Source organism: Pongo abelii, chromosome 4 (genome assembly GCF_028885655.2).
Source record: "Pongo abelii isolate AG06213 chromosome 4, NHGRI_mPonAbe1-v2.0_pri, whole genome shotgun sequence".
NCBI lineage: Eukaryota > Metazoa > Chordata > Mammalia > Primates > Hominidae > Pongo > Pongo abelii.
In genome coordinates this window covers 98,273,040-98,289,409 of record NC_071989.2, presented here as the reverse complement: position 1 = coordinate 98,289,409, position 16,370 = coordinate 98,273,040, and the positions used below count along the sequence as shown (strand labels likewise).

Sequence of the window (16,370 nt, the reverse complement as noted above, 5' to 3'; positions counted from 1 at the left end):
TCGGTGGGGTACGGGGGGTAGGATGAGGGACGCTTATTTAAAATTTTATTCCATAGAAATAATATCATACCTATTTTTTTCTTCCTAAAATAGACTAAAATACATTTTAAAGATCTTTCTATATGCTTCAGTCATTCAAGCTCCATAAGTAAGGGGAATTTGTCTTTTTAAGCACTGTTTTTCTTCAACAGAAACTTACTAGGTAAGTGAATGAATAAATCAGCAAATGCCAGATTAACTTCACTCTTTTGAACCCAAGTATAACATTATATTGTTTTAATGTACCAGAAGTATCAGTCAACTACTGATAAACATTTAAAATGTTTTCAGATTTTGGCTATTACTGTGCAAACATTCCTGAACATATCTGTTAAATCTTGCACATACGTATCTGTAAGTAAATCTAAGGTAATTACTTAGCAATGTAATAGTTCAGTCAGTTGCATTTCTAATTTTGGTAGATATTGCTAACAGGTTGCATCAATTCACACTCTCACTTCAGTACAACTTCTACTCTAGGGCAACTCACAAAAACTAAACGTTAGTAACTAAAACACATATTCCTAGAAATGACATATTCTTTCATCTATAGCGTTTTAACAGAAACTGTGTCAGATGAGATCTTGAAACACTAAAAATCCTTTTGGCTCTGCTGAGCACTGGGGACATCCTTTTTCTCAAAGACAAAATGCTTGTTCCTACTGGCCGGCTTTTTGGAACTTGGCCAAAATTCATGCTAACCGCTTCTTTTGTATATTCTAATAATAAAATATAATCCTATTCTTGCATTTTTATAAAAAGTTTAATATTTGCATCCTTGTTAAATACAAATAACTATTCAAGAGCATGCAGATATCTTTGAGAAAGTTATTTATATGAAGGATACAGGTATCGGTCCTATAGAAGTGCTTGAAATCTATCACTTTGGCTCTCACATTAATTCCGCTGTCTATTGACATTAAAATAAGAAAAGTAACCTATAGACAGAAAGAAGGTTGTATTCCCATTAACATTCATGAGGGCTAAGCAGCCGAAGTCCTACATATCAAGTAGGGAATATATCCTTTGTCTGCTGATGAGAGAATGTCTCAGTGATAAATGGTTACAGACAGGGGTGTCATGAGGGCAACAACACACAGAACAACTCAGACAAACTTTTTAAAAAAGTCTTCTTCTCCTGCAGTTCTTTTTGTGGCGCTGGGGAGCACAGTGCCTATCCCTGCTAATAAAAGAAAACTATTGCAATGCAGAACTCCTAACCTTTGCAGAGGCACTTACCAGAAAACCAAAAACATACTCTTTGAAAAACAATTTAAAACCAAGCTTCAAAGGCTTTCTAATGTATAAATATTCAGACATTCTGAAAAGCACTGCTCTGCATCCTGCACCCCAGCTATTTGTGCCTAAAATGGATATTGTCGTAACAGTTAGCATGGTCGTCAAAGTGCAACGTCTCTAATGTCAACACTGAGAGACATCAGACTCATTAAAATGCTTTACATTCATTTATTAGGTTGGTGCAAAAGTAGTTGCGGGTTTTGCCAAAGTCATACATAAATTCAAACACATTATGATACTCATTTAATACATTGTGATAAAAATCATGTATGAAGTCATGAGTTTATTTAACAAGCTAATATTTCATAGAGTCCAATGGTGACTACCAATGACTCAGCTAATTTTCAAACCAAAATAAGTTAGATTATAATTTGTTGACTCCCTTGACTCCTCGAGCCAGGGAAAACATTTCCTGGGGCCTGACTCTAGGTGGCTCACTTTCCTCACCTAAAAACACAAAGGGTGAGACAACCCCCTCCAACTCTCATCCTCGGTCCCCCAAGGGTTTCTCTCCAGAATTCTGCCTCTTCTGCAGCAGTCTGGAGTCTTCAGCATGAAAAGGGTAACAAACATGGCGCAATTTTCTGAAACCGTGATGTCAACAGTGCTTTTGAGGTGTCTTTCCCCACCCTAAAGAAAATTCGAGATGCACACCAAGAAAAAAATGCGAGACAGCTCCCCGACACATCCTGAGCCACTCCTCCTCCTCAGGGTGCACCCAACAGTCTCTGCTAGAGCAGTGTGGACGCTGGACAAAGATGCAGCCAGTAGGTCGCTGGGGGTCGCGGGTTCGGTCCGCTGACTTGGCCACCAAATCTTTTCCGCGGGGAGTGAAGCGGCGGGGAAGGAGAGGAGTCAAGGGCGGGGCTGGGGCTTGGACCCGCCCCCGGGCCCCGGAGGAGTCCTTGCGCCTGCGTGTCGGGCCCGTGGACCTGTGGTTGGACTCCCCCGTTCTGGGCTGCCCTCTGCGTCCTCCCCCGCCCCTTCCCACCTCCGCCCACTTGACGCGATGACGCATCTCAGGTTTGCGGACGTGGCGGCGGCGTACGACCCGGAAGGCGGAGACGTTGGCGGCAGAGGCGGAGGCGGACTGGGTCAGCCCAAAGCAGAGGCTCGGCCATGAACTTACCCGGGACAGCGGCGGCGGCGGACCTTTTGGCCATCTCCTCGCAGAGTGCTCCCTGCTAACGGGGACAGGTAAAGATGGTGGCAGGAGGTGAGGGTAGCCCGGTCTAGGAGGGCGGGGTTGAGCCCCAGCTCCGTCCTCACGGCTGGCGCTGAGCCCTCGGCCACAGGTGTGGTGGGGGCTGCAGGGCCGGGCTCGGCCGGTGTGGCGGACACCCCCGAGACAGGGAAGAACTTCCAGACCAGCCCTGCCAGGCCCTCTTGTCACACTGTCGGGGAAACTGAGGCTCAGGAAGGACACCTACCTGCTGGATTACCTGGGCAGCTAATTTCCCACCCAACACAGCATTTCTCACACAACTTTATGTTGGCGTGAAATATTCGCTGACGGCATCTTGTCATATCGTTCAAGTGTCATGCTGTGACAGAATTTGAGACGTAATCCTCGCTGACGATAGCAGGGAAAGAAAAACTTGACGTGTGGAATACAGAGGGGAGGTAGTTAAGTTTTAAAAAACAAAATTGGCCCTGACAGCGGATAGGGTGCCTTTGATTCTGTCCCTTTGCAACTTTAACTTGTGCCCTGTGACCCTCTTATTGCACCTTGCTTAGTTAAAGAAGGTCAAGGCGAAACACCCAGCAGCGGTTCTACAGTACGAAGGTGTTTGGGAAACCGTTTTCAGCTACAGACTGAGCTGATGAATGCTTTAACACTGTTTTGTGGCCCCTCGTAATCTATGTAGCACGCAGGCTTGTTCTAGGTTTCTGAAAGGGAATTCGTGCCTTTTTCCTGCACTAAGAGAATTAAGAGAGGTGAACAGAATTGAGCCAGATGACTTAAATATTATGTATTTTCTAATATCTGAGTAGTAGACTGGAGTGATCGCCTGGGTCAGTCTATTCACTTCGGTTGGAGACACAGCCAGTTCTTGATCATTCAGAATACTCAGTTTTGTAACACGATAGTCAGCTGCCTGCATTTCATTATAAAGGGGAATGGAGAGATAGTGAGACAGGTGAAGTTCTGACCTTTAAATTATATTTAGAAATATATCGTGGAGAGAGGTTGATAGAAACAAATATCTAAAATGGCTTTGGGGCATTGCTTAGTGATTTTCAGTTAGCTGCACTACTAAGCCAATTTTGAAGTTCTAAGAACAAATTATTAGGGTGAAAGTGTCTAACGGGATAGCATAAGTAGGTCGGTATAGCCACGTGTAAATTGCTGTATATTAAGTCTTAACTTTTTTGATCATGGATGCCTTTTGAGAATATGAAGCAATAAAAATTCTCCCCAGAAAAATATACATATATATAAAATTTGCCTGGAATCTACAGGATTCAAAGACATTCCCTAGATTAAAGACACAAGATTAAAAAAAGACTTGGTTAAATGAGTGGAAATAAAACTATTATCCTTGGAGGAAAAGATGTGGTCGTGACTTCAAAACTGCTTTTGAGATATAAAATGTGATAGTTTTCTTTAGTTTCATAGCTGTCAAGTTAGGAATCCTAGTTCTTGGTAATAATGTAGCACTTCAGGGAACAGTTGAAATAATCTACTTAACATATAGCTATTAGTTATCTGTGTTATCTGAACAGGAACTCTTGAGCTTTTAAAACATTGTAATATTGCCATTAGAGCAAGGTCAGAAAGTGGTTTTCAAGGGTTGGATTCAACTATATTAAATAGTTTTAAAGCATTTTATGGTAAGTATACACCTAGAAAGTACAGGTTGGGTAGTCCTTACCTGAAATGCTTGAGACCGGAAGTGTTTCAGATTTCTTTGGATTTTGGAATGTTTGCATATACATAATAAGATACATTGGGGATGGGACCCATCTGAACATGAAATTTGTGTTTCATATTCAACTTATACACATAGCTGGAAGGTAATTTTATATAATTTGTGTACAAAAGTTCTTGTACCTGGAACCATCAGCAGGCAAAAGTGTCACTATCTCAGCCACCCGTGTGGAAAATTTGTGGTTGTTTGGCATCACCATCATTCCTAACTCTGAATTTATATGCTACTAATAAGCAATCATTTTCTTAACACTTATTCACACATAAGTGCTTAACAGTAAAAAAAAAAAAAAAAAAAAAAAGACATACCATTAATACAGTGAAAAAATAATGTGTTCAGGGTACCTAAGCACATCACCAGAATACCTGTACAGGTTTAGCATTCCTAATCTGAAATCTGAAATCTGAAACGTCAGGTGTGGAATTTTCTATTTGTGGCTTCATGTCAGCACTCAAAATATTTCAAATTTCAGAGTATTTAAGATTTGGATTTTTGGGTTAGGGATCCTCAACCTTTGTAATTTATTGTCATCCATTTTATATACTCCGATTTTTGGAGTTGGTCTGTTCTGTTTTTTTTTTTTTTTTTCTGTTTCACTTGGTACTCATCCATAGTATTCAAAAAATAGTGAGTCTTTGAGATGTTATTTCGCTTTGGCTTCCATGACATAACACTTCCATGGTTTCTCCCGCTTCTGGACACTCCTTATCCATATTTTCAGGCTGATTTCCTTTCACGAAGATACTGAATTTTGGACTTCTTCAAGGCTCAGTCTTGGACCCTCTTTTCTTTTTCTCTACTCTCTAGGTAATATATGTACTCACCGATTCATTTTCATCTATGTGCAGATTAGTCATGAAATTTTATTTCTAACCTAGACCTTTTCTTTGAATTTGACTATATAGCCCATTTGTCTATTTGCCATTCCTTTTTACTATCTTAGAGGAATTCATAATCATAGCCATGCACCTACTCCCCCAGCTCCTCTTCCATATCTCAGAGAATGGCACCACAATGTGTTATGCAAATCAGAAATCTTGGTGTGATGCTTAATTTACTCCCTCTCTTCATGTCTGAACCACCTTAAGTGCAAAGAATTTTATCTCCAGAGTGCTTCTTACTACTTCCCTTCATCTTTCCCAACAAGAACTGAAAGCAGTCTGCCCCTTCTTATGTGAATAATTAACATGAAGCCAAATCTGTGAATGTGGAATTAGTTTTTTAGGTTCTTGTGTTCTTAATTAATGAGAGTAGATAGATCAACTTGATGATGGTGAGTTGAGAGTGAGTATGCAAGTAAACAAAAAGTATTCATTGATGCATGTTTTTAACTTAGGTCGGCTCCCAGTCAGTCTTACAGTGGTTTTTCTAAAGTATAAATGAACACAGTGACCTAAAATCTGTTCACAGTCTTTATGGACCATAAACTGAATTTGATGAGGACTCTTAAGTTGGCTAAAAAGCTTCCAGGGAAGAAAAATTCCTGCTTCCAGGGAAGCAAAATCATAACCTATGTAGCAGGCATATCTGCACTAAATATAAATACCAAAGCCCAGGAGGAAGTAATACGAAAGATACTCCAATCCTGAATGAACTTAAAATGCAGAACAAGCTGGAAAGTTTTGAATTCATGAAAGTATTATGTGTATATAAAACATGCTTTGATTCCATCAGAGCTATAAGTTATATAGTCACAAGTTTTTCAGACATAACACAATTATTTCTCTGATTTTCTTCACATACTCAGAATAAGGGGAATTTATGATTTTATATTTAATGTAATATTTTATAGTATTTAATTTTATAATAAGTTATATTTTTACCAAAAAAATTATAGCAGTTTGCCTTTGTTGATATGTAATTACTCCACGTGTTTAGTGATATATGATCTAATAGAGGAGATTACCTCTTCTTCCCATACGTTTGTCTCCACTGCCAAATAACGTTTGTTACACTTTAACAGTTGTAAAACCTGAACCTAGGCCAGGTGCAGTGGCTCACACCTGTAATCCTAGCACTTTGGGAGGCTGAGGTGGGCGGATCACCTGAGGTCAAGAGTTCGAGACCAGCGTGGCCAACATGGTGAAGCCCTGTCTCTACTAAAAATACAAAAATTAGCTGGGCGTGGTGGTGGGCGCCTGTTATCCCAGCTACTCGGGAGACTGAAACAGGAGAATCACTTAAACCTGGGAGGCAAAGGTTGCAGTGAGCTGAGATCGCACTACTGCACTCCAGCCTGGGTGACAGAGTGAGACTCCATCTCAAAAAAACAAAACAAAAAAACGAACTTAAACCTAAATGTTTAAATAACTAAAACCATTAAAACAAAAACAAAAGATTGTGTCCTGAATGTACGATGCATGCAAATCAGTCAGTTGGATCAGCTACATTCCAAAATTTTCTCTGCTTTTTTTTTTTTCCTCCAGATTTTAACATTATGGCAGGGAGGCATCAGAATCGTAGTTTTCCTCTTCCAGGAGTTCAGTCAAGTGGTCAAGTACATGCATTTGGAAATTGTTCAGACAATGATATTTTGGAGGAGGATGCTGAAGTGTATGAGCTTCGATCCAGAGGAAAAGAGAAAGTCCGAAGAAGTACATCAAGAGATAGACTTGACGACATTATAGTATTAACAAAAGATATACAAGAAGGAGATACATTAAATGCAATAGCCCTTCAATACTGTTGTACGGTAAGTTTTAATATTACATAATGCAATTCAGAATTATTTGTTTACCCACACTGAAATAAATTCCATGTCCTTTTTTACCTTGTTTATTCCTTTCTCCATTTTTTGCTCTTATTTTTTGCATAGAAATCTGTGTCACATGGGCTGGGCGCGGTGGCTCACGCCTGTAATCCCAGCACTTTGGGAGGCCGAGGCGGGTGGATCACGAGGTCAGGAGCTCGAGACCATCCTGGCTAACACAGTGAAACCCCCTCTCTACTAAAAATACAAAAAAATTAGCCAGGCGTGTTGGCGGGCGCCTGTAGTCCCAGCTACTCTGGAGGCTGAGGCAGGAGAATGGCATGAACCTGGGAGGCGGAGCTTGCAGGAGCCGAGATCGCGCCACTGCACTCCAGCCTGGGCGACGGAGCGAGACTCCGTCTCCAAAAAAGGAAAGAAAAAAATCTGTGTCAAATTTGTAGATGTTTACTTTTAAAAATTTTAACAAATACTTGAATTTCTGTGTATTTCCAAATCCACGAATTTCAGTATTGAAAAACACTCAACTATGTTATCTTATTCAAATGGTAAGAAAATGTGGGAATGTGTAAGGAAAAGCTTTTCCCTGCCCCAATTTCTTGAGATAACCAGCGTTAACACTTTGGCATGTAGGAATGCTGTACTTTTTTTGTGCTCATAAGTATTTATTTATATATACATATTTGGGGAGTTAGTAATCTTTCTATTTTTAAAAGTGGATTATATTATGCATTTTACTCTGCAACTTGCGTTTTTCATTCTTTAGTGTATCATGGACACCCTCATGACCATCCCTCAAAGCCTTATAGATCTAACTCATTATTTTAAATGGTTGTATAATGTCTGTAGTATTAATGTTCCAGTATTTTTAAGCCATTGCCCTATTAATTGATACTCAGGATTTTCTTGGTGTTTTACCTTGTGTGGCGAATATCATCACAACTGTATCTTTAAATGGCGGTGCCTTTACTTCTGTGGGATAGATCCCAAAAGTGGGATTGCCAGATAAGAGGAAAGGTGTATTTTTAATTTTAAGAGATACTATACTCTATTTGGACCCATTTTCTCCTGTGTCATTATGTCCATCTTCAGGCCTTAGCAGGATATTTTTATATCCACATTGATATGGAAACTGGTTAGAACATTTGTTTTCAAACTTTTTGTTCTCATACTCCCAATAGAATTTTGAAATATATGTACTATGTACCTCATCGCACATTTTTAAGTGAACTTCCTAAATTCTTCCTCATGACTTAACATAGTTACAAAGAGTATAATTTTTAGAATGTTGTATTAACATTTAAAAATAAGACTATTAGAGTGCTCTTTAAATGCATCCACAGAATTCCAAGTACCACCAGGATTTGCTACCTGAAATTTGTATTTTTAAAAAAAGTGGAAAGTGTGTGTATGAGAGCTCTTTTTTCAATAGCATGAGATTTTATATCATTCCTTTTTCTCATTAATATTTCCATCTTCCCCCCAAATTTTTCATGATGTAAAGTATTTTTATACTTGAAAAACCTTTTATTGACTACCTGTAATACTTCTCTGCAATAGGAACACACATGTCTATAAGTTTATATTATATAAATATATTTATATTCTAAAAAAATTATGGTCATGAGGTTGTTTTCTTCTACATTTGCAACTGTTGCAATAATTCACATTTCTTATTACAATTCACAATTCAAAACATTTCAAATTTTGATTTTAAAATTTAATAAAATATTTTATTAAAATGAATTTTTTGATGTGGATAAGAACTGGGTAGTTTTTTCCTCCTACCTTGCTCATGTATGACAACATCAATTCTTGCCATTATTAAATCAGAAAATATCTAAGTTTATTTCTAAATGCAAATAAACATATGAGTAAGTGTTTTGTAGAGAAATAAGACCATTGATAAATAAATTACAGAATATGTCATAGATGGTAGATGGTGGAACACACTTCAAAATGAGAGAGAAGGCTAAAAACATCAAGGTACAGATCCTAGAGGAGAGTTTGTGATTCAGTAGTTTTGTAAGACATTAGCTTTCTTTTAATGAACCTAGAAAATTCTCTTAGGGAAATTTAACATACCATCTGAATAATTAAAAATAGGTCATATTTCCAATGAGGTGCAAAGATGTTTCAGGCGTTCAACAGTGATGTGAAGAAGATTTCAAGGAGGAAATATGGTAAACAACAAAGGGAATTTTCATAGGTATTTCCGAAATGAGTGGCACAGACTATTTGGGATGAAATGCTTTGAGACACTGTGGAAAAGTTTGATCCATACAGTAAGAGAACAAATATTGTAAGGTTTTAACAGGAGTGATACAGAATGGAAAAGTTTGATCCATATAGTAAGAGAATACCATTATTGTAGGGTTTTAACAGGAGTGATACAGAATAGCAGAGGGGCCTGCTGATGAATTGAAGGGGATCCAATAAAGAGATTACTGGAATAATAAAGATGATCAGGACTCAGACTAACATATTTGTGATAAGGATAGAGAAAAAGTGTTAATGTATTGGGGGAAATCACAGGATATATCAGCTGAATGCTTATGTGAAATGAGAATGATGAAAAGTACTTAAATGGAGAGATGGCATTGGCCACTGTATTAGTCTGTGTCTGTGTTCACATTGCTATAAAGAAATACCTGAGACTGGGTAGTTTATAAGAAAAGAGGTTTAATTGGCTCATGGTTCTGCAGGTTGTACATAAAGCAGGCAGCATCTGCTTCTGGGGAGGCCTCAGAGAGCTTTTACTCACGGCGGAAGGCAAAGCCAGAGCAGGCATTTTCACATGGCTGGAGCAGGAGGAAGAGCGAGTGAGGGAGGAGGTTCCACACACTTTTAAACAATCAGATCTCACAAGAACTCAGGACAGTATCAAGGGGGAAATCTACCTCCATGATCCAATCACCTCCCCCAGGCCCCACCCCCAACATTGGAGATTACAAGATGACATGAGATTTGGGTGGGGACATATCAGCCACTATAGTGGGAAAGGTGATGAACAGAATTAGTTAAGATAAGCAGTGCTCCTTTTTGATGGGAGCATAAGCAACAAAAAAATTATAAAAAGATTTATCATTATAAAAGGATTTATCATTTAAAAAATGCAGTAAGTAGCTAGTGGTATATTCCACTTAGAAATAATCTAAAGAACTATTAAAAATCTGTCAGTTATACAACTGTGATGAGAAGAATAAAAAGTCCAAGGTTGGAATCTTGAATGCAACCAAGGAAGTTGGCATAGCATAGAAATCATTATAGGGATATTCAGGGAGATAACTTAGGTAGATACTAAACCTTGGAACCCTAATTCAAAAAGAGTATCAAGTAGTTATTAGTAAGAGTACACTATACCAAGCAAAAGAGCATTTAAAGAGAATGGGGTCAGACTTTGGGATTTTTCAGTGAATCTTCATTTGCTGTAAGACAAAACAGTGCGAAGGTAGTAAGATGATAAAACACACTTTATCTTTACTGTTTCATCTTTTAGTTATTGTTCAACCCTTTTCTTCTAATCCCTCCACACATACATTGCAAGATAATTTTTCTAGCTTGACCTCTTTTAGTCTTCATCGTACTTGATCACTAATCTACAGTTGATTCTGTTCACTACTCCCTCCTAAAGACCCTCTCTGCTTGACCACCTTGACTTTTCAGGTTTCTGGTTTTCCTACTATTAACGTTTAATAATAGCTAACTTTTATATGACATACTGTAAATCACTGTTCTGAGTGTCCTACAACATTTAAATCATTAAGGTTCACCTCAACCCTATAATGTAGGTAGTAGTATTACTGCCGTATTGCAGGTGTGGAACCTTAATGGCAAAGAGGTTAAACAACTTGCCCCAGGTCATAAAGCTAGACAGTGTCAAAGCCATGCTTCAAACCCAGTTATCCATGCTTTTAACCACTATTGTATATTCCCTTGCCATTCGTAATCTCCTTTGTGGATTATTGTTACTCAGCATACCCATCAAATGTTGGAGTTCTTCAGGGATCTTCTTGTTGCTTTTTTCTCTCAGGCTTTTTCTAGTGAATCTCTCTACTCTTTGACCTCTTTGACTTCAATTACTTTTTTTTTTTTTGAGATGGAGTCTTGCTTTGTTGCCCAGGCTGCAGTGCAGTGGCACAATCTCTGCTCACTGCAACCACCACCTCCCGGCTTCCAGTAATTCTCCTGCCTCAGCCTCCCGAGTAGCTGGGACTACAGGCATGCACCACCATGCCTGGCTAATTTTTGTATTTTTAGTAGAGATGGGTTTCACCTGTTGGCCACGCTGGTGTTGAACTCCTGACCTCAGGTGATCTACCTGCCTCGGCCTTCCAAAGTGCTGGGATTACAGGCATGAGCCACCACGCCTGGCCGACTTCAATTATATTTTTGCTGATAGTCCACAAATCTGTGTCTCTAGCCGAGATCGTTCTTGAGTTTCAGACATATATCTACAGTTCTGTCCTGAACATCTTCCACTTGTGTGTCTCAAGCAGCTCCAAGTCAGCATATCTAAAATCTGCATTCATCCTCTTCTTACCCTCCACACTGTTCCATTTCTCAATGAATGCCATCATCCATCAAGTTGACCAAACCAGAAATCTAATCTTCATACTAGACCCACTTTATCTCTCTGACATCAATCAGGTGATACATGATTAGGTTTTAAAGTATTGATGGAAATGAATGGGACTAATAGATGGTGGGAGAGCCTGGCATACCAATTGGTAATATGCTAGACACTCCCCTCTTCCCCCAACACAGTGGGACAGGATATACAGACAGGTTATCTCACAGTGGATGGGATAATACAAACAGGTTGAGGAATGTATAATATATAGAGAAAAAGCTTATACAAGTGATTAATCTTGAAAGTAGTTGAATAATGCATTTACACTGAGAAGTTTGGGAGGGAAACGGCTTCAGAAGTAAGGGGGATAAATTACCAGTTTTTTAAATTCTAAGGTATATATGCTTTTCCACACATTTTAGCATCTTTTTTTGGAATGGTGGCATCTTCAATTTTTGGTGAAGTTTTTTTTTTTTTTTCCCCTAGATATACATAAAATAATGCTGCATCTTAGAGTTATGGCATCTTAGTTTTGATAAAATATGGTAGTTTTAGTTGGGTAGCATTTGTCTACATTCCAGTTTCCAAATTGGGATAAAGAACATAACTACCCATAATCCTTCCTTCACAAATTGTTTACAAGCAGAAGGACTGTGGTATTTATGCATGATGCACAAAGGGAAGCAACAAAGGATTCTAGAATCTACTTAAATAGCATTAATTAGTGTTACTAACATATATGGGTGATAGTAAAAAGTAGTTGGTGATTTCCTAAGATTGGTGCATCTAAAGTGGTGTAGAATTCTCATCTACAAATAAAATTAAAATTTCTCTGGGTGCAACTTAATACTACTAATAATTCAACTTTTTTTTCCCTCCAAAAGTAACTAGGATGAATGACTATTGCTACCTTTATTTTGATTTGGAATTCAGTTGTATGTTGCCTTGTTTTTTTTTTTTTTTTTTTTTTTACAGGTAGCAGATATCAAGAGAGTTAACAATCTCATCAGTGATCAAGACTTTTTTGCCCTTAGGTCTGTCAAAATTCCAGTAAAAAAGTTCAGTTCCTTGACCGAAACACTTTGTCCTCCAAAAGGAAGACAGACGTCACGTCATTCATCTGTTCAATACTCTTCTGAACAACAGGAAATTTTGCCAGCTAATGATTCTCTTGCTTACAGTGACTCAGCTGGTAGCTTTTTAAAAGAAGTAGACCGAGACATTGAACAAATAGTAAAGTGTACAGACAATAAGAGAGAGAACCTCAATGAGGTAGTATCGGCCTTAACAGCACAACAAATACGTTTTGAACCTGATAACAAAAACACTCAACGTAAAGACCCCTATTATGGAGCAGACTGGGGAATAGGGTGGTGGACAGCTGTAGTGATAATGTTGATAGTAGGTATAATAACACCAGTGTTTTATTTGTTGTATTATGAAATTTTAGCTAAGGTGGATGTTAGTCATCATTCAACAGTGGACTCTTCACATTTACATTCAAAAATCACACCCCCATCACAGCAGAGAGAAATGGAAAATGGAATTGTGCCAACTAAAGGAATACATTTCAGCCAACAAGATGATCATAAACTGTATAGTCAAGATTCTCAGTCACCTGCTACTCAACAGGAAACATAGCAATTAGCTCATAATCAAATGTTAGTGGTCACATGTGCATCTGGAATGTGGTGAATCAGTTATATCCAATAATAGCTTCAAAGGCAGAATTTAGAGAGATTGAGGATGCTTTTGTTTTTAACAAAAGGGTTTCACACTTTGAAAATTTTTTGAGCAACTAGTTGTTGATGTTGAGAGCAGTTGATCCATAAATCTGGTGTGTGAATGTTTCAAGCAGACGTTAATTTAAATGTGTGTTTAGGAAGTGCTTAACTTGGAAGATGTATCATTTTTCTTAAGATGTATGTTTAAATTTTATTTTTTTAAGTAATTTTAAAAAAGTTTATTAATGTTAAATTTATGATGCAGAATGATAGCATCAGATGTCTGCAGCTGAAAAAAATTTACTATGAACCCCCAAAATATTCAGTTGCAAGAAAGTTTGATTCTAAAATTATTCATGGTAGGATACGTAACACACCCCTTCAAAACTTTTAAAAAATATATTTAGCACATGTGCTATGAAAGCATACGTACAAAGAGAAAGGGGAAAGTGATTTATAATTCCTACAACAGAGGCGAAGAAATAGATTAAAATATTTTCAAGACCCCAAAATAATGTATTATGGTTGGGAAGTCAGTAGAACACTGGAATAGGTGAAGAACTAACAGTAATTTTTGTCTTAAGAATGCTTTCTTTAGGACAGACCCTTTAACCTCACCTCTGTGCATGTTTTTAAAACGATTATATTTGCCTCTCATATTTGAAAGCACTTTTGTAGTTTTGATGATGAAAAATATATTAAACGTGCATATTACCATTATTTAGGAAATAATTCCTTACATACTGTGCTAAATCATTGCTGTTACATACAGTAACATGCCTTAATTATATTTAATGCCTTACTGCTTTATGTAAGTAAATCCAAGTTTCAGAATTAAAATTAAGCATTATTTCAGATGGTCCAATCAGATTTGTTACATAGGCTATATAAATTTGTCTCCATTTTCACCATCAAGCACAAATAATTGGGTCAAAACTGCTTCTGAGGTCTGTTGAAGAAAATGGTTCATTAAGCAAAAAGGAGTAGAGGTATTTTATATTAGAAGTAACAGACAAATTATTTAGTAATCCCTTAACCTCTGTTTTTCAAAGAGAAAATATCCAATTTAGACTTTTTTCCTGAACTATATATATAGCATCAAATTGGGAAACAAAGGCCAAAGGTGTATAGATTGCTTGAAAGGGGGTGGTAGTGCCCCTTTTTAAGATCTGTTGAGTTGGCTACAGTCTGGCTAAGTAAGAAGCATTTGCATACTGATTCCATCATTTAATCTTTAAAAGTATGTGTTTTAAAAATGTAACCAGAATGATTCTTCAATAGAAGTGAGATTTGGTGGAGTCTGGATTGCCTGTTTTGTATATAATATATACTTAAAGATATATAATACCACCTCATTTTCTGGGCATTATTTCCTAATTGTTGTTTCATAAGTCATTATATATATTTCAGATTTCACTCAGAATAAGTAAATATTTATGGCAAATGCAGTTTTATGTACTTTCAGGAGAAGACCATCAGGAAAAGACAGGACAAAGAAGTCAAATATAAAGCCCTTGCGAATATTAGAGGACCTTAGACAATTACCAAAAAGTGTTTAATAGGGAAGTTGCAAATTGATTCTCTTAGTAAATTAAACATTTAAAAAATAGTTTTAATGTGCCTTGGGCATCTTGAAAAGAAGAGTGTGATATAATTTATGCTTAGTGTTAACTGGTCATTTTACATTGTATTTATAAAGTCTGCTGAAAAATGAGGTTTTAAGGAAGAAAATGCAGATTATTTTAGGGTAAACAGGCCAGGTGTCCTTTGAAGAACTTTGTTTACATCAAATTGATGAAATTACTGTCAGTGATTCCTTACTTTTTTTGCTAGTTGTACTTTGAAATTGTTATGGATTCGATTTCCAAAATATGTAACTTATTTTTAAAGGAATAAGGTGTGCTGTGTATTTGTTGATTAAAAATCATTTGTCTTGCAGAGTATCCTTTTTTGAAGGAAATACACATCCTTATAACACATGAGGTAGTTTTCTTTTTTCTATATTTAAATTAAATATATTTGAATTAATTGAATATAATTTGAGTTACATATAAATTCTATATAAAGGTTACATATTGAATTACGGTTCTAATCTGTTTAGGAAAGAAATGAATTTTCTAAGCATTTAATACATTTGGAATAATTTTAGTTCCTAAAAAGTACTAATGTAAGTTAAGTTTATATCAAATGCAAATTACCTTGTATAACTAATTAACAAGCACAGTTATTGTTTAACATGGATTTTAATTGTGTTGACACCCTTATTTGAATTTGCTGCTTTACATGTGTGTCTGTGTGTGTGTCTGCATGTGTGCACGCATGCACTTGTATGCAATGTAAAAGTAACAGCAGAATCATTGCATTTGGTTCACTTAAAATTTTGGAGTTAGCAAGTAAAGAAAAAGCTGATAGTTTTATGAAGTCTGGGTTAAAATTTCTTTGCTATCTTACTCCTGGGAAGTTATGGGGTTCCTATTTTCAAAAGATATGTTAAAAATGGTTACACACTCTGCTGGCCACATTAAAAATTAGAAGACTCATGTTAAATTATCTCCTCCAAAAGACTTTTTATTTACAGCTTTTCTTTTTCTGGACTCTACCTGCTTGGTTCAGTGTCCTGAAGAGTTATTTAAATGAACCACTACTTAGTAATTAGTTCTTTTTTAAAGTATCTACTTCTAAAATTACCTAGTTGGAAATATGAAGGATACGCTTAGTTTTAGAAGTATCGTGAAGCAAGGATCTAGTCAGTGTTACAGGGTAAAGGTGGAGTTTTTTAAAGTCTGTATTTAAATGGTGCACTGATCGGATTCATTTTTAATTTGCATTACAAAAATATTGCTCAGGTAATCAGTATTTTCTTCCATGTATGTGCATATTGCACTGTTAGATCATAGAAATATCTGAATGCTTTAATTTTTATGTATGCAAAATCTATAAATCTTTTGTATAATGTATTTTATACAAATGTAACTGTAGAACATTATGTTAGCATGTACATCTGTAAAACCAGTTTTTAAAATTTTTTGCCCCTTATTTTTCATATTTTGAAAGATCTCCAACATGTAATAAAGTTTCTATTATTCAATCTAAAA

At 36.8% G+C, this 16,370-nt stretch overlaps 1 protein-coding gene across 2 annotated transcripts; it reads left to right on the top strand.

The window, feature by feature from the left end:
* The first annotated feature begins 2,369 nt into the window (after window positions 1-2,369).
* On the top strand, window positions 2,370-16,370 carry LYSMD3 (LysM domain containing 3). 2 transcript variants are annotated; one of them, XM_002815729.6, is made up of 3 exons: window positions 2,370-2,535; window positions 6,698-6,963; window positions 12,527-16,370. In XM_002815729.6, the coding sequence occupies exons 2-3, from the start codon at window positions 6,709-6,711 to the stop codon at window positions 13,190-13,192; spliced, it is 921 nt and encodes a 306-aa protein (XP_002815775.2). In that variant the 5' UTR covers window positions 2,370-2,535; window positions 6,698-6,708; the 3' UTR covers window positions 13,193-16,370. The 2 variants fall into 2 exon arrangements, with proteins under 2 accessions (XP_002815775.2, XP_024103035.1); XM_024247267.3 differs by having other exon boundaries at window positions 2,371-2,535; window positions 12,586-16,370.

Bases quoted from the DNA above. Each gene is read 5' to 3' on its own strand.
- LYSMD3 (XM_002815729.6), top strand. From the start codon at position 6,709: ATGGCAGGGAGGCATCAGAATCGTAGTTTTCCTCTTCCAGGAGTTCAG. The intron at 6,964-12,526 runs GTAAGTTTTAAT...TTTTTTTTACAG, and splicing joins CCCTTCAATACTGTTGTACG to GTAGCAGATATCAAGAGAGT.